The sequence below is a fragment of the Marmota monax genome, unplaced genomic scaffold, assembly GCF_021218885.2.
Source record: "Marmota monax isolate L192 unplaced genomic scaffold, Marmota_monax_Labrador192_F-V1.1 WCK01_AAM20220418_F8-fsc00074, whole genome shotgun sequence".
Lineage (NCBI taxonomy): Eukaryota > Metazoa > Chordata > Mammalia > Rodentia > Sciuridae > Marmota > Marmota monax.
In genome coordinates this window covers 2,123,653-2,145,637 of record NW_026694232.1, presented here as the reverse complement: position 1 = coordinate 2,145,637, position 21,985 = coordinate 2,123,653, and the positions used below count along the sequence as shown (strand labels likewise).

General features: G+C 34.5%; 2 protein-coding genes across 10 annotated transcripts in view; one reads left to right on the top strand and one right to left on the bottom strand.

The window, feature by feature from the left end:
- Naaladl2 (N-acetylated alpha-linked acidic dipeptidase like 2) overlaps positions 1 to 21,985 on the bottom strand; it is a 1,254,678-nt gene that overhangs the window by 262,963 nt on the left and 969,730 nt on the right. The window lies entirely within an intron of this gene.
- LOC124108368 (prothymosin alpha-like) lies at positions 12,335 to 12,711 on the top strand. The gene has a single exon (XM_046466845.2). The coding sequence runs from the start codon at positions 12,335 to 12,337 to the stop codon at positions 12,647 to 12,649; it is 315 nt and encodes a 104-aa protein (XP_046322801.1). The 3' UTR covers positions 12,650 to 12,711.

Genomic DNA, 21,985 nt, shown 5'->3' with positions numbered 1-21,985 from the left:
TGCCACTGACACATAGGGTTATTGAGCACTTCAAGAAGTGAGAAGTATTACCAAAGAACTTACTTCTTCATTTTATTTCACTATTATTCATTTAAGCTTACACTTAAACATCCTTGTGTGAGTAGTGCCTGTACCATCCAACAGTTCAGGAATAGATCATGATTTTTTTTATCTTCTTTTTATTTCCAGGATTATGCCAGGCGCACATAATAAACATGTTTCATTAATAATGTTTGTTAAATTAGTGAGTGAATTATATCAGTGCACTGTGAGATTAGATTTTAACTCCAGGAAACTAAAATAATAAGCACATGGAAACTGGGACGGAGCATTGAGTTCAGAACAGTTGTGTTCAATAAGTAATAACCACATGTATATTTTAGAGTAGCTTCTTGTAAAGATGCTTCAGAATATGTCCTTTTCATTCTGCAATGCGAACTGGGAAGGCTGAACAATGATGAGCTCTGCAAACTCGACAATAGCACTTCCACTTTGAATTTGAAAGCTTGTGAGTTCAGGGGCTGCTGATCCCAAGAAAACAAAGGCAAATTGTTTGCCACTGCTGGTCAGCATCTCAAGACTCACCCAGGAAAATTATTCAAAGGAGTAGAACCATGCAAAGCACATGCTATGTTTGTCATAGAAGTGACAACAGATAATATCTCATTTGGAAGACTATGGGTCCTCTCCAGAAAATTGTATAGGCCCTATTCAGGAGCATTTTTCACTGACACCAGTATCAAGTCTTGCTTTATCTTCTATCTTCTGTCTTTCATAAGATAAAAATAATTGTAGAAAAGTAGATTTGTTATCTCCTGAAGTTTTTATTTTTCTCTCTATAAAGTACTAAAAATATAGGGTTGAATTTTATTTTTCAATAATTGGCTTTTCCTCATAAAATCTTAAATAGGAGAAGTGATGGAGCTTTATGGTACATGAATGCAATGTAATAATTGTAATTATGAAAAGTTCAGTTATTTTTTCTGTTAAGTTGGTGATATCACTGACCCTGGTATAGCCACCTCAGACTAGATCCAGGATCATTAACATTTAACAAAGGGCCTAATTGCTCATGAAAATCTCCCCAAACCTTAAACAAATGCTTTCTCAAGCCAATTAGTAGACAGGAGCCCAATGATTGAAGCTAATCCACACAAAACTGAACATATTCCAGGTTAAAACATGATTGTAACAAGAACCAACTCTGCACCGAAAACTGACATTTACAATTTGCTACTATATTGGAATTAATATAATGCAAAAGTACAAACTCTATTCCTGAAGTAGAATTTAGTACATCCATGGCTCTGGCAGAATTTCTGTGATCTTAAGCAGGTCATTATGTATCTTCATGCCTTAGTTTGTACTTTATTATAAACTGTGGGATGATAATGAGCGAGGGTCTTAGGTTGCTAGGGCTGCCATAACAAATACCATAGTTTGGGTGGTGTAATCAACAGAAACTAATTTTGTCTGAGTTACTGAGATCAGAGTCCAAGATCAACATGTTGGCAGACTTGGTTTTTCCTGAGTCCTCTCTCCTTGGATTACCAATGGCTGCCTTCTTGCTGTCTCCTCATGTGGCTTTTTTTTTTTACTTGTGTACACATCCTTGTTACGTCTTTGAATGTTCAAAATTTCTCTTCTTATGAAGACACTAGTCACACTGGATTACAGCCCACCCTAACAATCTCATTTTAATTTAATCACCTCTTTAAAGGGATTATCTCCAAATATTCTGAGGTACTAGGATTAGAACTTCAATATATGAATTCTGACATAACACTGTTCAACCTTGAACATCCAGTCTTATTCTTGCCAAGAGTTTTATGAGACTAGATAATGATTTGAGCTTACCTAAGGACAATCAATGTAGAGGTGATAGCTATGTGTTCACAAGATTTACTATTTTATTATCATTGGTGATATTGCCCAAACTCATGTTTTGTTTTGTTTTGTTTTGTTTTTTTGAGGTTAGGCTCTTAAATTGTTGAAAAGGAGAGATTCTATCTCTGAGACAATTTTAGTACCTCTTTTCCCCAGGACCTGTAATATAGTAGCTAATATTTGTAGAATACTAACTCTATTAACTCTGTTAAGTGTTGTAGTTGTAGAGTATTAAGCTCATTTACCATTCAACCCTGCAGTAGGTGTCACTGTAGTCTTGATTTGGGAGTAGAAGAAAGGTTACAAAGTGCAGAAACTAGGATTTAAACCCATGCAGTATAAATCTAGAGTAAAATTAGCACTACATAGTTTTGTAATCCTTGGTGACTTAATAGTTCTATCACTTTTTGACTACATGTACTCAAACAAATCCTTTAAGTTCCTGCCTCCCTGTTTTACAGATTTGCCACAAAAGTTAATTTATATATATACTTTGAAAACTGTAAAACACATTATAAAAGCTAGTTACTATTATTTTAATCATTTTCAGGTAGTTGATACATCAGAACCAGCAGATGGTGATATTCTTATATGAAGATTTTCAGATAAATTCAACAGTGTCATCACTGTCAGATTAGTCATGACAAGCTGACTGACATCTCCCATGAACGTGGGAATGAACAAAGCTAAGCCACAGAAGGAATCATATGTTCCAATTCATTCATTCACAACTTATTAATTAACTAATATTTAAATATTCAATATTTAAGTGCTTTGTCCTTGATACTAAAATAGCTAATACTATAGCAGGAAATTCAAATAGATAAAGACCTATAATTACACAATGTGACTAATACTATAATAGAACTCTTTTTAACATGCATCAAACAAAGGAGCTGTTAGGGGAATGAATAGTGAAGACATCAGGAAAGATCTCATGGAGCAGGTAGCATTTGTGAAAGGAGATAAATATCTCCAAGTTGGGAAGAGCAAAGGAGGCATTAATGTTGGACTCCCACCTGTAGCATTAAAAGGCAAAGCACATTTTCTTCCTAAGCAATCAAGTTTCTCATGCAAGTTTTAGTATAAAGAGAAGGACAGGACCAGGTCTGGTGAGAGACCTTGGGATGTCTAATACTGAAACTGTGGTAGTTATTTAGAACTAGGTCATAGATGTCAAATTAAAAATAAATATTACACAATGGAAACAGGTAAATCACAGGGGCTCTGCTCACAGGTCTGTTTTTAAGCACAATCTAATATCAATATTTAGAAAACATTCAAAATGCAAGATAAGCAGTTATGAGAACTAAGGCAGTGGAAGTTGAAAATGAAAAAGGATGACTAATTTAGAGGCATTCAGAATTAAAATTTATTAATCATAGTGGTTGGATGAATAAAGAAGAGGAAAAAGAAAAAGGAAACTACTAATGAGCCATATGAAAATTGCTATGTTTGTGTCAAAAATGGTAAAAATGGTATAATGTGAACAATAAGGTTTAATCTAATAGCATAATAACTAGATTTCTAACTATTGGGTTGAGTGAATGGACGATTCATTAAGTGAAAGAGTATATTAAAAGAAAGAGGGTTGACAGAAGAGAGTTAGACATTAATTCAATAGGAAATGAGGTATATGAAAATATTCAAGTCTGCAAATAGGCACTAAGGAGAGAGGTTCATGTGCCCTCCAGGTGTAGACTGTTGCTGACAGCATAGGAGCCAATTAGATCTCATAGGTAGAGTGTGGAGGAAAACAAAAGGAAGGATCTGAGGATGAATAATGTGCTTTTGAGCATCTAAAAGTGTGAACAGGGGCAGGGCATTTAAGACATAAATATGATTATGGTAAGAGACTGGTGAGGTATATAGTAGAGATGTTGTTAATAATGCCTATAACCCCAAAGATAAGACTGATTTAGATCAGCCTGTATGGTTATGATCTGAGAAGACACACCTGGATGTGGGAACCAAGATGTCAATAGATTGACATTTGTGGAAGCCAAAAAGTCCCTGCTGACTTTCTCCAATGCAGAAGCACTTTCCATGCAATAGCAAAAGTACAAATTACTATGGAAGGAACAGAGGATTAAAGACCTAGAAATGGACCCAGTGAGTAAAATATAAACTTCTTTCTAGGTGTCCGGAGGAGAAGAGATGATAAGGCACTATCTACAAAGAGAGGCAGCAGTGAGAGAAAGGTTTGTTTGACATTTTCTTGTGTTTTTGTTGGTTTGTTTGGTTGTTTGTGTGTGTGTGTGTGTGTGTGTGTGTGTGTGGATTTGTGCATACATCAAACATTTATTGAGTTTCTAATGGGTGCCAGCCATCAGAATAACAATTTCCCAAAATTATAACTGCAGTAAAATCAGCCCTGGATTCATGGTAGCAGTGTCAATGACAGTCTCACTTCTCAGCATTAAATTATCTTGTGTATTTTTTTAAGACAGGCAAAAATAATGTCTCTTTAAAGGCAAATAGAATAGATCTAATGGTGAAAGGATGAGTGCAGATAGAGGAGAAAAAAGTCTACAGATCTATACATAGTGTCATAACTGCTAGACTAATCATGGCGGTTGACTGATACATTTCACTGCATGCCCATCCTCCAAAAGCAGAGGGAGTGGACCAGAGAAGCTATGAACACAGCAAGTCGGGTTAAAAGGTATCAGAGGCACCTTATAACACTTGTCCCAATATGTGAATAGCAAAGTATAGAAGCATTTTTATAACAAAATATTAATGCATGATAGTTACACTTTAACTTATAAATGTGAATTATATTTAAGCAACCCAAGAGATTACATCCAACTATTTCTACTTTATATAGTCTATAAAAGTGAGAATTATATTTTAAAATGTTTCTTTCCTATAACTGTATATTCATAGAAGTATTCCTCTCTCTCTCTCTTTCTCCCTCTCTCTCTCTCTCTCTCTCTCTCTCTCTCTCTCTCTCAATATCTTAAGTCCAGTGAAATGTGACTGAGATGAATTAAAATCTGTTAAGGAATAGTAATAGAAGACTTTACATTTTTTAACCCATATTTGAATATGATTTTTCACAGCCAGGGAATATGCTCCTGAAAGACTGATAAAATATTTTTATCTCTAAAATTATAAGATTGAACATTTAGAGAATGAAAGTTGATAGCTCCTCAATGTTGTACAATGCTATCTAAAAGGAACATAAACTGCATGAATCTTCAAGTTTTCATCTATTATAAGATGACCTTCGGAAATTACTTCTGCACCAATAACACTGAAAATTCAAGGATGACGCATGGGAAGTGCATTAAAGTTAGAAGTGTTTACATGGCCTGTACTGCAAAAGATAAATTGGCAGATCTGCCAAAGCACCACTATGCTAAAATCATATGTATGACTTTTCCCATTTCACCTGAGCAAAGAGCAATGAAATATCTGTGTTAAAGGACTCTTTAAGTGCTACAGCTCATAATTTCAGCACCCTGAGGTAAGAGAAGAAAGTAATGATAGCCACAGTCAGAATTCCTGGGTCAAAAGGAAGTGTGGTAGTAAATGACTTAAAGCCTGCTGAAGCCTGTTAAAGCCTTGAATTTTCAAGTCCTCTGATTTCTTGGAGTGACTTCAATCACCAGAATCTAGAAGGTGGAGGAAGTATACTTAGGGAAACCTTAAAGCTTCAGAAAACCCAATAATGCAAGTCTTTAGGAGTTCAGTCTAAATAAATGGGATTTTATTTTTAATCTTACATAGACACCTTTCACAGTTTTTACTCTATGTCTCCAACTTTGCTCTTCCTCTTCCCATTCACTCTTCATCTAAGAGAGGAAGAGGTATTCATCCTGCTTGCCAAAACACATTCCACTCCCCAAATACATTTTCTATTATGTTTTCTAGGCCCTTGATACATTCATTTTGTGAAATCTTTCCTATAAGTTCAGTTTCTCTTTTTTTCCAAACACAAATCTTCAGTCTACTTAAATTTGAAGTCTACTTTCTAAATAAATCGAATGAAAATACAACAACAACAAAAAAGGCAACAACATCATTCCTGGACATCATCATACCCATAAGAAACATCTATACTTTTTGTCATAAAACAAACCATATTAGGTTAAAATAATTACTCCTTAACTCTTTCCTCTTATTATTCTATGAGGTTGACTGGGTTCTAAGGAAGAATTTTCACTCAGGGTCTCTCATGTAGTTTTTTGTTTGTGAGTATTTGTTTTTCTAAATGGGGTTGGGGCTCTAATTATAAGATGCCATCTTCATACATGTCTGATGTGACATCTCTTCATTTGACTTCTCCTTGGCCAGCTAGGGTTTTCACATAGATGGTTATATCAGTATAATTGAACTTTTCACATGGTGCCTGGTTTTCTCCAGGGTAAACATTGTGGAATACAAAATGCAGAAGCCACTGGGATCCACCTCTAAGTAGGAGAAATATTAGGGAATATATAGCCATCTTGAATCTTCCCTATGTGTCTCTTTACTTTCCTTCACTGCAAACATCCCTGTAATAAGCCAAGACTTTTGCTGCTACCACATCCTTCCTACTCGCTGTGTCGTCCATATACTTAAAGCTAGCATTTCCTTAGAGCATGTCAAGTATTTTTTAAACATTATCCCAAGTCTAAAAGGCAGGTATTACTATTATTATCTCCATTTTGAACACAATCAGAAATACCTTTGTAAGTTTTTAGTTTTCTTGGCTATATTTAAACTCTTGATCACATTGAACTACCACAACAAAATACTATGAACTGGGTAAACTAAACAACAAAAATTTACTTTTTGAATTTGGGAAGCTGGAAGTCCAGGTGGTTAGACTTTCTTTTTGGCTTGTAGATAGCAGTCATCTCACGTAATTTCACATGGTGGGAGGGGAGAGAAAAAGAAGGAGAGGTCTTCCTCTTCTTGTAAATTCATAATCTTATCAGAGGAAGGCCTCACTCTCATGAACTTATTTCATTCTAATTCCTCCCTAAGGACTCTGTCTCCTGAAAAAGTCAGCTTGGAGGTTTGGACTTCAGCATTAATTTTGAAAGAATCCTATTCAGTCGATAGCAATTCACCCCAAGATTCCCAAAATTTCATGTCATTATCATATCCAAAATACATCCATTTCACCCCTTAGTCCCCAAGTTCTTAATTCATTTCAGCATCAACTCTAAAATTGAATCCAAAATGTCATCTAAATATTATCCAAATCATATATGAGTGATATTTGAGGTACAACTCATCCCATCCTAAAATGAAATTTCTCTCTAGTTTGAACCTATGTGCCTTCAAATACAACTGTGAGGTACACTGAAAGATCAGACATATCCTGATATGTCAGGGTTGTCCAGAGAAGTAAAATCAATAGCATGTACATATACACAAGGGTTTATTCATTAGAAGGAACTGACTTATACTATTATGGAGGCTGTGAAGTTCTAAGATCTGCAGACAGCATCCTGGAGACCCAGAGGGGCCTGCCTCTGTCTCACTGTGGTCCAAAGCCAAAGGCCTCAAGACCAAGAGAGCTGAGGAGATGGCAGGCTAGAGAACAAAGAAGAGTCTATATTAAAGCCAGAAAAGATCCATGTCCCAGGTCAAAGCAATCAGACAAGAGTCATTTTCTTCACCTTCTGGCATGGTAAGACCTTATATTCTATTCAGGCCTTCTACTGATGGCATGAGGGCCACACACGGATTAGAGGGCAATCTGTGTTACTGAGATTACAGATTCATCTAAAACACCTTCACTGAGGTGCCCAGAAAGACATTCAAACAAATATCTGGTGTGGCCTTGTCAAGTTGAAACCTAAAATTACCCATCATGACCACAATAGCTGGCTATTTAGTACACTAACTAGAAATTTAGGATCTAAATTCCCATTCCCATTTGTTAACTTTTTTATTCATCACAATGTGCTTTTATTTTACTTGAAGTTGTTCTTATGAAGGTCATCACTGATTTGGTGTCTCTCTTGTCCAAATGTCTTTAATCAGCCCTTTCTCAATTTCTATGTGGTTTTTAATCTTAGTGACTAACTTGTCTTTTTGGAATACTTATCTTTTAGTTCTCATAGTATACTTGACTTTGAAACTCTTTTAATATCTATGACTATCATTTTTCTTAAATTCACTATAGTTCACAGTTCCAGCAAACAGCTGTATACACACTTGATTTCTAATATTTAATATTTAGCATTCTCCTTTCTCTAAAACTCATTTTACAATTTTAAACTCTTCAGTAGTCATTTCTACCTAAATATTCAAACTTGCCATGTCTCTGAAAGATTATTAATTTTTACTCTCAAACTTGCTATTGCCCATTACCTCATCTGCATGTCTCAGAGAAAAAGCATTTTCAGACTCTCAATTGTTAAGGCTCAAAACTTTTGTGAAGTGATTACCTGTTTGTCATCTGTGTTGGAGCTCCTCCTTCTGGGAAACTATTCTTTCCATTTCTACAGGCAAACAGGATGCACCCAATCTCCTGGTCCAAGTGTGAACATGTGACCTAAGGTGAGCCACTGAGAATCACACTCTTGCTTATTTTATCTGAAGCATATAGAAAAGATGCTCCATTTTGATGGAGATTTTCAATACTCTAGGATAATGTAATTCTGAAGGGTCCAGGAGCCTGCTTCACTACCACATATACAGAGCCTGCCTGCAAAGGAAGTCAGTAAGAAAGAAGCAGTCTTGAGAAAGAGTAAGAGACAGATTGTCTTGCTTCAAATATATGAACCAATAAATTTTCATTTTTGTTTAAGCAAGTTAGAGTTGGCTTCCTGTCACTTGTAATCTACAGAATCCTGACTGAGGCCCTGCTTCTTATATTTGACTGTTCTCTGATCCAATTCCTGTTGATTCCACCCTTGTGAAATCATCTTCTGTGTATTATCACAGCTACCACCTAACTCAGAACTTCATCACCTGTCACCCAGAGTAAAGCAATAGCCACCCACTTGTACAACTTCATTTTCTAATCAATCTTATTTACGGTTGCCAGAACTCTCTTTCTAGATTACAGTTTTGATTTTGTCAAATTTGTTTGCTTGTCATTCAAGGCCACTCACACTGTGTCTGTATTTATCTATAAAGATTTATCTCCCAAGCCACTATTTCTTGTGGCAGAACAAAGTGCTTAAGAGCACAAACCCTGGAACCAGATTCTCGAGTTTAAATTAAGGATCTGCCACTTCTTAGCCATATGAATTGAGCAAATTTCTTAAACATCTGTATGTATAATGTTCTTCATTGGTACCATGAAGATAATAGCACTCACCTCATGATGTCATTATGGGGATTAAAGTAATCAATATTCATAAAGCATAATAAATATGCCTGGGCTATATAAATGTTAAAGAAAATAAAATGCTTCATAGAAGGGAATGTTTTATCTTGTTTTTTATAGTCTTTGTGCCTAAAAGTTCCAATGCATGGGAAACACCCATTTACTTACTGAATGAATGAGTGAATGAATGAATGAATGAATAAGTAAAAGCAGCCTTGGCTTCTCCTTTCTCTCCAAGCAAACAAACCTCCTGCTCCCCAAGAATGCCCACACCCATGTCTCTACTTTTGTGCCTTTAAGCATTCTATACATCTTTGTTCTAGAGAATACTTCTTTCCACTTTAAATATGAAATAATCTTCATACTTCAATACCTTACTCAAATGCCGCCTTAAAGATATCATCTTAGACTCTTCAAGCCAAAACAATCTAACCCCCTGTAAAAACAAAAGCAAATGAAAAAAAAAAAAAAAAACCCTGAGTTATCTAAATTTCTCGAATGTACCTGTATTTTCATCCTTGCATAAGATTGATTTATGTATGTGCATTATTTTCTCTCTAAAGGTTAAATTATTACGGGTGATGGAATCTCTTTGCAGTGTGCCATGGCACCTAACACTGGGTCTTGCATGAGGTAGACATTTAGTATTCATTTTTTAGTTACTATATATAACTGTCATGTATACATAATGAAAAATTTATTACTAGTATGAATAAAGGATATGTCACTAACGGTTCTCTAATTGGAGGATGAAGAATAAATGTCACAATAATAGAGACTCAAATTCTCCATAAGAGAACCAAATAGGCCAAAGGTTTTAGGTTTAACTAAACCTGATCAGATTTCATTCAGACTTCACTCAGGAGCTAAAAACTTGGCTTTGTCGTTTATAGTGAAGAAAAGATATAGCAGGCTTACTACAAAATATAAGGAAATCAAATTACTTTGAGGTACTAGTATCATAATCAGAACATAGTTGATATCTAAGAGGCAATACTTTGGGCAGTAACTGATGAAACAGACATATTTAATTATACATGGGCCCTTACATGGACCACAAAAAAGCATCTTGAAATGTCCACATAAGGTTCATATTAAGTTTTGAGTCATGTGCCTGTCACATCAATCCCACAATTCTAAGGCTATAAACTTAACTCTAGTTAGGTGCAAAAAATATAAGGAGGTAAATAAGAATTAAAAAATAAGATAAAAATAGGAATAAGAACACAACTCAGAAATAAATTTAAATTCACAGATTTAGCAGAGCATTTGTTACAAGTCCTAATTACTTGGGAATCTGAAGCTGTAGGATCACATAGTCCAGGAGCTCATGACTTGCCTGAGTAACATAGTGAGACACTGTCTGAAAAAAATAAAATTAAAAAGTGACAAAAAATGTCAAGGTCATTGTACTGTCATGTGTAACTAATTAAAACAAATTAAAAAAAAAGAATTTAAAAAATGAATTAATAGATTTGGCATATTAAAATTAATGGAGCTGGGCAAGGATTGTAGCTGAGTGGTAGAGCACTTGCCTTGCAGGTGTGAGGCACTGGGTTTGATCCTCAGCACCACATAAAAATAAATAAATAAAATAAAGGTATTGTGTTCATGTACAATTAAAAAAAATTAAAATAAATAATGAAGCTAACAATCAAAACTGATTCTCTCCTAGTAAGTGCAAGGTGCTTCTCATTTGCCAGACATGCAAGGTGACAGCGTCCCACTCAGGTTCTCTTTGAAGAAAGTCCTACATGTATATAACAGAGGCTAAGACCAGGCAGATTTAGGTGGTTTCTAAGAAGGAAATGCTGCAAAATAAACCAGGAACATAACAATAAAGGTTTCCTCACTTCTTTATAAAGTGTCACATTAGAGATGGTGCTTCGCTTTATTTCATATGAAACGGATGGCACAGGGGAAGTCACTGAAAACTCATATTTATTTATTTGTATTTCTATATCTTAAACCTGTTAACATTTAAAAAGGAAAGGGACATTTTTTTTTCTAAATTGCATCTCAATCATAACCTTTCTTCCTGGGTTTTATTACAGTATAAATTTAGCATTTTTCACTTAAAAATATTATTGCTAAGATTCTTAATGTTTTCACATGATTAAGTAAAGTTTCCTAATTATCATCATAAAAATTCAAGGAGATTTTGAAATTGACTTTAATTCATTTTTATACAATGAAAAGAGATTGATAGAAAAGCTCATTAACAGTGTGTCCAGGTAAATGTATTAGCAGTTAATTCAGAACTATTTAAGGAAATTTTCTTAGGTATTTTTCTTAAGAAAACAGCCCCCAAATAAATCTAAAGAGATTAAGAAAAACATTTATATTAAATTAGCCTGAGATGTATTTAAGACTTTACATTATTAAACATTAAATATTAGAAAATCATATTTTTAAAGTATTTCAAGTGGCAACCTACTATATATAGCAAAACCACATGTAAGTTTTATACAACAGATAAGTTAAAATAAATACAGTGTTGTTTCCCACCTAATAAAATAGGTATGTGTATAAATTGAGATACACAGACATGATTTAGTGAGAAGAAAAAACTTCAGGTTCTTAATAAGATTGAAAGATAATTCAGAAAAGTGAAGAATGTAAAATAGTGCATTTCTTTGCATTGCTATTTGGAATTTCTAAATCAACTTTTTAGAAGGAGGATGAAGCTGTGATGTTTGTAGTCTCAGCTTCAGAACTAAAATTTTTGCCATTAAAAACGGGCTAAGCTAGTCATAATAAAATGAACTTAAAATGATGTCTAATTGTCTACCTCAAAAGTTTCATTTTTTAGAATTTTTAGATGTGATTCATTTACTATGAGCTCTCTAATATTCATTTCAATTAATAGTAATCAATAGAAATCCAGTTTTGTGAATTCACCATAGTATCCACAGAATTTTCAAATAAGTGAAAGTGAATTTATTATTCAAAGCTCCCAAGTTTCTCAGATCACAGCTCTACTCTTTTTTAAATTTTTATTTGTTCCCCGCTGGCTGCTCTGAAAAGCCATCCTTGCATTGTTTCTAGGTCCAGCTCCCTACTCGCGGCAACCACCCCCGCTGGGCACCTCCACCGCCGCTGCGGACTCTGGGAGCGTTATCTCCAGAGTCCCTCTAGTTTCCTTTTTAACCACCAGCATGCCCCACCATGGACACTAGCTCTGAAGTCACCACCAAGGACTTAAAGGAGATGAAGGAAGTTGTGGAGGGGGCAGAGAATGGAAGAGTTGTCCCTGCTAATGGGAATGCTGATGAGGAAAATGGGAAACAGGAGGCTGACAATGAGGTAGATGAAGAAGAGAAAGAGGGTGGTGAGGAAGAGGAGGAGAAGGAGGAAGGTGACGGTGAGGAAGAGGATGGAGATGAAGATGAGGAGGCTGAGGCAGCCACGGGCAAAGGGGCAGCTGAAGATGACGAGGATGATGTTGATACCAAGAAGCAGAAGACCGATGAGGATGACTAGACAGCAAAAAAAGGAAAAGTTAAATGAAAAATAAAAGGCCACCGTGACCTATTCACTCTCCACTTCCCCTCTCAGAATCTGAACGTGGTCACCTTGGAGTAGAGAGGCCGGCCTGCCCCCGCCCACCAAGGGCAGTGCCACCTGCAGATGACAGGCGCTCTTCACCACCCAACCACAACCACAACGTGAATTTGCAACAGAGGAGGAAAAAAAGAACCAAACTTTCCAAGGCCCTGCTTTTTTTCTTAAAAGTACTTTTAAAAAGGAAAATTTGTTTGTATTTTTTATTTACATTTTATATTTTTGTACATATTGTTAGGGGTAAGCCATTTTTAATGATCTCCTATGACCAAACCAGCCGTTGGAGCGTTCTCCATTCTACTTCTGACTTTACTTGTGGTGTGACCATGTTCATTATAGTCTCAAAGGAGAGAAAAAAAAAAAACTTGTAAAAAAAAAAAAGCAAAAACAACACAAAAAACAATCTTATTCCAAGCATTCCAATAACTTTTTTGTTTATGTACTTTAACTGTACTCTAAATAGTTGGTTTGTATGAGATGGTTAAAAAGGCCAAAGATATAAAGATTTCTTTCTTTTTTTTTTTTCCTTTTTTTGTTTATGAAGTTGCTGTTTATTTATTTATTTATTTTTGGCCTGTTTGATGTATGTGTGAAACAATAAACCGGAATTTTATTTTGCTGAGTTGTTCTAATAAATAAATGAATAAATAAATAAATAATTTTTTATTTGTAGAGGGACACAATATCGTTATTTTATTTACTTATGTGGTGCTGAGATTCAAACCCAGTGATCCATGCATGAAAAGCAAGTGTTCTACAACTGAGCTACAACCCCAGCCCACACAGCTTTACTCTTAAAAAAATTTTTTCCAGTCCTGAGAATCTGGATGAACTAAACTTCGATATAATGAAATTAAACTTAAAAATAAAATCTTACTTTGGTATTTGGCAGTCAATCCTTTGGTTTTGTTGAATATTAAGAATTTATAAGAAACTTTTCACATTATATATCATAATGTTCAAGGAATCCATTTTTTCCCTCAAATCACAACTTTTATAGAATTTAAATATGAAGAAAAAGTAGCAGGATAGTTTTCTTCCTTTTTAAATAACATCTATTTCAACTACAAACTAACTTTTATGATTGATAAAGTATTTATGTAAAAAATGGTGATTTTAATTTCTTGATTTCTATAATGTGAATGTTCAGATGACTTAAAAATGTGTTATTATTAGTATATTTAGAGTTACCAATAATTGGTTCATAGAACTTGAAGTAAGAGTTTTTGAAAATTATTTGGATTAAGACTAAAGAAAGAAAGCACAGATGGTCCTACCAGGTCATTTATGAGCAATGCGATGTAAAATAAAATATGTGATCAGAAAATATTCTTAGAAACTATTATCTCAAAGGCTTTCTCATGTTAAAGGTTAAGAAACCGAATGCCAGAAAATTTACCCATAAAGTTATGTAACAAATTAATAGCAATAGTCTCAAATTGATCCCAAATCATTGAATACTCATTCCATTTTTTGTCTTCTGAAAAGGAGAGATCCAAGCATTAGAGACCTTATCTCAGGTCCTGACACAGCCTGAAGGAAATAAGGTCAATAATATATACCAACGTTTCTCCCACACCTGTTCTTTACCCCACGTTGGTCATCATAATTCCAACAGATTTGAAATAGGAAGGAGTATCTGGATTTTTGTATTCTTATTGTTTCTAGTCTCTAGCATCTAGAAAATTGATTGGGACATGATAAATAAAGAATTCCAAAAGTATTAAATATTTTTAGTTATAAGAAAGAGTAGGTACAGAACTACTATAAGTGGTGCCAACTAGGATAGAGTAAAAGTTTAGGGCAATCTATCTTAGATTATTCAAGCATCATTCTCAAATAAATACTAGGGAAGGAATAATAGTCAATCAGCTATTTGGAAACTAAAATACTTTCTCTCATCTTTCTAAATATTTCATGCCCAACAATATTAATTTACTACTTTCTTTGTGAGAGGTACCCTACCAGTGCTTTCCAAGCATTTACAGTATTGTATTTGATAATAAAACAAAACTCTCTTTCTCCAATTTGTACAGGGACAAACTCAAACTTAGTGATGATTTGTACTCAGGCTGCCTGATCCTGATCCAGAACCAAGGCTTACAACACTTACCTATATGGCACACGCATTGCAAAATCTTACTTCTACTTTTTTAATAGGATGGCTATTTCCAAAAAATTAATCTAGAGAAAAAAATAGAGTGCTGATCTTAAGAATTTAGATTAATAATTTTGATATACAACTCATTATCAGTCATTTGTTCTTATTACAATTAGAAACTCATCCTTATTTTTTAAATTTACCTATTATTTACTTGTATTATACCAATAACCATGGCACTCATTTTTAAAGGCAAAAATTTTGGTGTTGAACATTATAATTGATGTTTTTTGAAAAAAACAGAGAGATAAATTAGTTTAAATCACTTAAAGAAGTTGAGACATAAACAAAACATAATAGAAAATTGTGAAATCTAAGACCAGTTATTCATTTGTTCACTGGGTAAAAAATTGGGTGATTGGATATCCATAAAACTATTTTCTGAAAAAATTGCAGGTTAAACACATTTGTAAATCTCTTCTCCCTCCTGAGACACAAATTAAAGTAAAAATAATAAAAACTGTCCAAGACTCTCAAATACACAAAGAGAAAGAGAGATGTCAATAGAAGAGCTAGAAAGTGAGGAATTAAGTGGTGAATGATTTAGTTAGAAAAAGGAAATAACAATGAAATTTGTGCAGAGGGCACAAGCAGATTCAGTTTGCCAAATAGAAATTCACATAAGCTCAGGACTTGAAGGTCCCAAGAGAACACATCAAGGGAATGAGGCATGACTTGGGAAATGGGAATTTGTTGCAAGACTATATAAGGAAAAGTCAATGTCCCTTCTACTTATGGACCCTCTTTCATGCAGAAGCACCCATTTTTATGGTAGAAAGCTGAATGAATGAGACACAATGGAATGGCTTGGTCTTCATTACATACCAGGCACTGGGCAGGGGGGATGAACTCTTTCTAAAGTTTTAACAGATAATAAAAATTATCAGAATTATGGGGAAAAACTCCAACATGACAAAGAAATACCAACATAAACTAAGGTAGAAAATAAATTGTTATAAAGGCAATGTATGTACAAGAAGAAAGAATCAAAAAGGTAAGAGAAAGTACAGCTTTGTCTGATAAAAAGATTTAAAAAAAAGAGGGAAAAAGGGAGGATGAGACAGTCAGCCTTGAGAAAGATACAATCAGAAGATCTCCATGGGGTTGGGAGGAAGAAATCCTTTTGGAGGAAGAGAGTTTTCTCCAAGAAATTGTTTTTATTTTTTTTATTTATTTTTTTTTTTAATTTTTTATTGTTGGTTGTTCAAAACATTACAAATTTCTTGATATATCATATTTCACACTTTGATTCAAGTGGGTTATGAACTCCCATTTTTACCCCATATACAGATTGCAGAATTACATCAGTTACACATCCATTGATTTGGAAGAAATTGTTTTTAAATATTTTTTTTTTCAAGAAAGGCAGAGAGATGAGAAATTTGAAGAAAACAATATGAGAGACAGTCTTGGTCTCTCACAGCCAGTAACGAGGAATTTTATATAAAAAGAACAAAACAAATATAAAGTGGAAAAACATTTTAAAAATTTAAGGAAATTCATCATCTATGAAGGACACACAGAGTGTCTCACCCACTATGTGCAGAAATATCCTCAGGAAGGGACCTTTAACTTCAGAGCAGCAAAGATAACCATGCTACAATGCTGCCAAAGAAAAAGAAGTTTCTTTTTAACAGAAGCAGCCAGAATTACACTGTATTCTAATTAGCAATATGGGAATCTAAAAAATAATGAAGGAATGTCTTCGGAATTTTGAAAGAATGCAATCTTCAATCTAGATAATACACCAAATCAAACTAATAATACAGATCAGGTCAATAAATAAAACATATTGGGCCCTGTGATGCTTTATGGTGAACTGATGTAATGTGGAAATGAGTGTGTATGATCGTGAGCAGTATATAGTTAATATAGTCAGTCCACTGATGAATACTTAGAATTTCCCACAGTTAAAACAAATTTTGAGAGTATTAGATGATCCCTATTTTAATTAGAGTTCTGACAACTTCAGTCTTGTTTTTAAGAAAGCTGAACCCAAACAATACAGGTATGAATTTGGTAGACAAAGTCAGTCTTTATTTTCTTTTCTAAAATGGAAATAGATTTATTGTTTTCTGATTAGCTAATGTATATGCTTAATATATTCATTGAGAAGATAGGGAAAGTGCAAATAAGAATTAAATCACCAGAAAGGCTACAACCCCATAGATATCACCTAAGTTATTCAATATTTAGTTATTAACATTTATATGAGTATATACATATAAATATTACTTGACTATAAACATATTAAAGTGTATACCTGCATTTATATATGTGTGTGTGTGTGTGTGTGTGTGTGTGTGTGTGTGTATATATATATATATATATATATATATATATATATATTTTAACATACTCATAAATATAACAACATCTGTAATGAACCATGTATTTTCACATTAAAATATATCATGAACTTATTTTCCATGTAAACAATAGCACATCACAACATATTTAATGGTAAGAAGAGCTTGAGTATGTTTCCAATAAAAGAAACATACATGTGTTCTGGATACCAGTCAGGTAGATGAAAAAATGATGTTTAATTGTGAAAATAAAAGGGATTGTTGTTTTGTTGTTTTCATTACTGTGCAGTAATTATTTATAAAGGCACCACTAGTAGTGAGATAATATTTTATACAGCCATGTAACATGTATGATTTACGTCTATATAGATGTTTAACTATGGATGGATACATGTAATTTACATCTGCGTAGGAATATGTGTACATATTCATGCATGTGCTGTTGCAATTTATATTTATGTTCACATTTATGTGAATGTTATTTTAATGCTTGGATTTATTATGGACAAATGATTTCCTCAGGCTACTCTTTCTCTGCCAAAGGCACTAGTATGTTGGTATACTATCAGACACACTCACAATCATCATCCTTTATGTGGATATTTTATCTTTCCCTTTGAATGGTATTTTCCATCATACGTGATTAGTATTTCATACTCCATGTGTCTTAATGTCTTTTTTCTTTGTAAGATACTTTGAGGATAATGATAAAAAGTGGGAATGCAGACAAAAAGTATCCCATCTCTCAAAGCTACAATTTCAACTTCAAGGATTTCATTTTAGTACTTTTCAGGGCTGCTTGATTGACTACTCCATACACTAAAGAATGAATGGCAATTGAGACCAATCATGCTGAACTAAAGGATTCGTGGAAGGGAAAACTTTTGATGTAGAGTTCAACTGTAAGAGATAAACAATATTATTCCACATTAAGAGGCAGTGTTTTTTTTTTTATCTCAGTACTCAAAAAAGAATATTTTACCCTGGAAATCCTTTTGAGAAATTTATATTATACTGCCTGCATTAAACAAGTTATTTGATTCTGATACTCAATGTACTTTTGTAACTGTTTTATAACTTTATTCAGAAGTCCACTATAACCTTTCATAATAACCATTCTACATACATTGCTCATGACAAAAGACATCATTTCTGAAGCTTTTGATTGATATATAAAATTATTCTTTCTTTTCTCTCTCCCTTTGTGCTAGAATTTTTTTTTTCTTTGTGTGTGTGTGTGTGTGTGTGTGTGTGTGTTTGGTACTGGGGATTGAACTCAGGGGAACTTGACCACTGAGCCACATATCAAGCCCTATTTTGTATTTTAATTAGAGAAAGGGACTCACCAAGTTGCTTAGTGCCTTGCTTTTGCTGAGGCTGTCTTTGAATTTATGATCCTCCTGCCTTAGCCTTCCATGTCACTGGGATTACAGGCATGTGCCACCATGCCAGGGAAACACAGGATTTTGTACAAGCTTATCATGCACATTATCACTTAACTACACCTTATTATCATTTACAAATAATTCTGATCATCTCTTTTTTGTAACAGGTGATTCCTAATCAATATTTGGCACATGTAACAAATAATATTTGGATCATTGCCATAAATGTCCATGTATGTCCACAGTGGGAGACTAGATTGTAGGTATTGAGGGTACAAGACTCTCTGTGGCCTCAGTTGACCACATGCACACCATTACAGGGTGCCATAGCTCACCAGGCAAGACATTTTTGCCTACAAGAATATTTATGGGGAGGGGTTTCAAACGGTGGAATGGAAAGTTCACTACCTTGGCTGCTTTGTGGTGTGAAACCAAGAGAGGCAGATAGGAAGATTTTTAGCAAGGTGGATGAATGACCAAAAACAGGGGGGACTTTACTGGAATTTAACAGTAGACACTCAAACAGATTGGGGACTCGGGAGATTGGATATAATAAAATATGAAAGAAATGACCAGCACCATAGCAGCAGCAGCAAAGGCACAAGCAACAATGGTCACTCCATGAATGGAGTCATAGGAAAAAGCAATTAAAGGTACCCACATATTTAGGAGTACTGACACATGTCTGGGTACGGAGAGTTTAAGATTAAAGACACTGCCCTCCTAAACTGAAAGGCACGCTGCACAATATCCTTGTATGGGGGTTGGGGGGTGGATCATCTCTCACTGTGGCATGCAGATGACAGAGGAAGGAACCATTTTGCTGTCACAATGGAGGGGCTGGAAGCTGAGGGAGCCAATTGCTGGCAAACCAGAGCCTGGCCTGAAACACAGGCCTAACAAACCCAGTGTGCCTAAGTGACCAGGAGAAAATCAAATGTGGAGAGAGGTTTACACAAGGGACAACTGATTGTGGGAACTCACCTGGCTTTCCCCTCCCCCTACAATCCAGCTGCTTTCAGGACCCACTAGGTGAGATGTGCCTGGTGGGGAATTTGAAAGTGCATGAGATTGAGTTTGGAGATTGAACCCAAGACCAAGAGACTAAACCTGCAGTCCGCAGGTGACAAAGTGGACTAGAAATTGGCTCCTACACCACATGAATAGAACCTAAAGGAGATCCCAGGGGTACACTCTCCAGTATGGGCCAAAAATTGCTGGGCCCTGGGGGTGCTACACTGACTAAAAGTCTCTAAATCAATAGGCATTTAGTGGAGAGCCCAGAGCCTACCTAGGCCTAAACCCCACCTCTGGCAGTTCAGCCTCTAGGATTAAACCTCTCACTCTAGCAACCCCACTCTGTGGGTGAAGCAAGCATCATGATCCAGACAAAACACTGCTGAGAAGGGAAGCTGAGAATCTTTTTTTTTTTTTTTTTAGCTGAGAATCTTTTGATCTCAAATTTAAACAATTCTTTACCTTTTCATTGAGATTTTTTCCTCACCTCTACCATTTTGGAAACCAATTATTTTTCATGGATCAGTTTATTGAGGACGAGAATGTTTGATTAGCATATTTCAGTTTTGCTTCATATTTTTTAAATTTTTAGTTTATTCCTTCTATTTTTAATTTTAAAAATTTTAACTTTATATAAATATTTTTTCTCTCACTTACCTGTTTCTCTTTGCTCCTGCTAAAAGCCAACCTGTCTTTTTCCCTCTTTCACATTTCCTTTAATTTTTTACTTCTATCTCTTCTCTTCCTCCCTTATAATCATTACATTTTATACCACTTCTGTTCTCTGTTTGTCCACCATTCAAGATTGTAAATCTTTCTGCAAACATACTGTTTTTATTGTAGGCAATAACTGAACATGTCATTTCTATTTGCTGCAACGAAATTGTAGACATCTCAGGAGAAGTAATTTGGTTTAATGCTATATATTGTTTGCACTGGTTGCTGTTATTTTTTGTCTCTCCCTTAATGGTGAGGTACTGGAAAGCTCAAAGACACTATAGGTCTACAGGGTAGAAACTGTATTGCCTTGGACCCATACTGTTAGATGGCTAAACACATAAACAATATGAAAAAACAAGATAACAAACTGCCCCAAACAAACCAAGACACTCAAAAAATAGAATCCATTGATGCCACAGTGGAAGAAATGACAGAGAAAGAGTTTAAAATGTAAATAGCTAAACTGATCTGCGATGTAAAGGATGATGAAAGGAGTAAAATCAAAAGAAAAATACAGGAAGTAAAAGATCACTTAAACAAAGAGATAGAGATTCTGAAAAGAAATCAAGCCAAAAATCCTTGAAATGAAGGAATCATTAAACCAAATAAAAAATTCAATGGAAAGCATAACCAACAGATTAAATCACTTGGAAGATAGTTTCAGGCAATGAAGACAAAATATATAATCCTAAAAATAAAATTCACCAATGAGAAAAGATGTTAAGACACCATGAACAGAACTTGCAATAAATATGGATAACATAAAAAGACCAAACTTTAAATTTATTAGGATAGATGAATATGCAGAGATACAAAACTGAAGAATACACAATCTTTTCAATAAAATAATATCAGAGTATTCCCCAAACCTAAAAAATATCATGAAATATCAAATATGGGAGGCTTACAGGACCACAGATATACAAAATTACAACAGACCAACAACAAGGCACATTATTATGAAAATGCCTAACATACAGAATAAGGATAGAATCTTAAAGGCTGCCGGAGAAAATGTCAGATGACATTTAGAGTAAAACCAATCTGGATCTCACTTGATTTCTCAACCCAGAACCTCAAAGCTAGGAGATCTTGGAATAATATATAGCAAGGTCTGCCACCAAGATTACTATATCCAGCAAAATTAAGCTTTAGAGTTGATGAAATTTTAAAAACTCTTATAATAAACAAAAGTTAAAAGAATTTACAACTAGAATACTTGCCCTATAACATATACTTAACAAAATAATTTGTAAAGAAGAAATGGAAATTAAAAGTGAAAATCAGCCAAGGGAGAAACGACACTAGAAGAATAATTAATCAAAGGAAAAACTAATTCAAATAAAAAAAAACAGAAATAAATCAAAATGACTTGGAATAAAACTCATATCTCAATAATAACTTTGAACATAAATGGCTTGAACTCCCAAAGAAAATACATAAACTTGCAGATTGGATTAAAAAATAAGACCCAACAATATGCTGTCTCCAAGAGACTCACCTCATAGGCAAAAACATCCACAGAGTGAAATTGAAAGGATGGGAAATAACAGATCACTCACATGAACTGCGTAAAGCAGGGGTTTCTGTACTCAAATCAGATAAAGTGGACTTCAAACCAAAGTTAATCAGAAGGGACAAAGAAGAACATTTCATACTTCTT

What these genes read in the sequence shown, in the direction of transcription:
- LOC124108368 (XM_046466845.2), top strand. Translation starts at nt 12,335, where the DNA reads ATGGACACTAGCTCTGAAGTCACCACCAAGGACTTAAAGGAGATGAAG.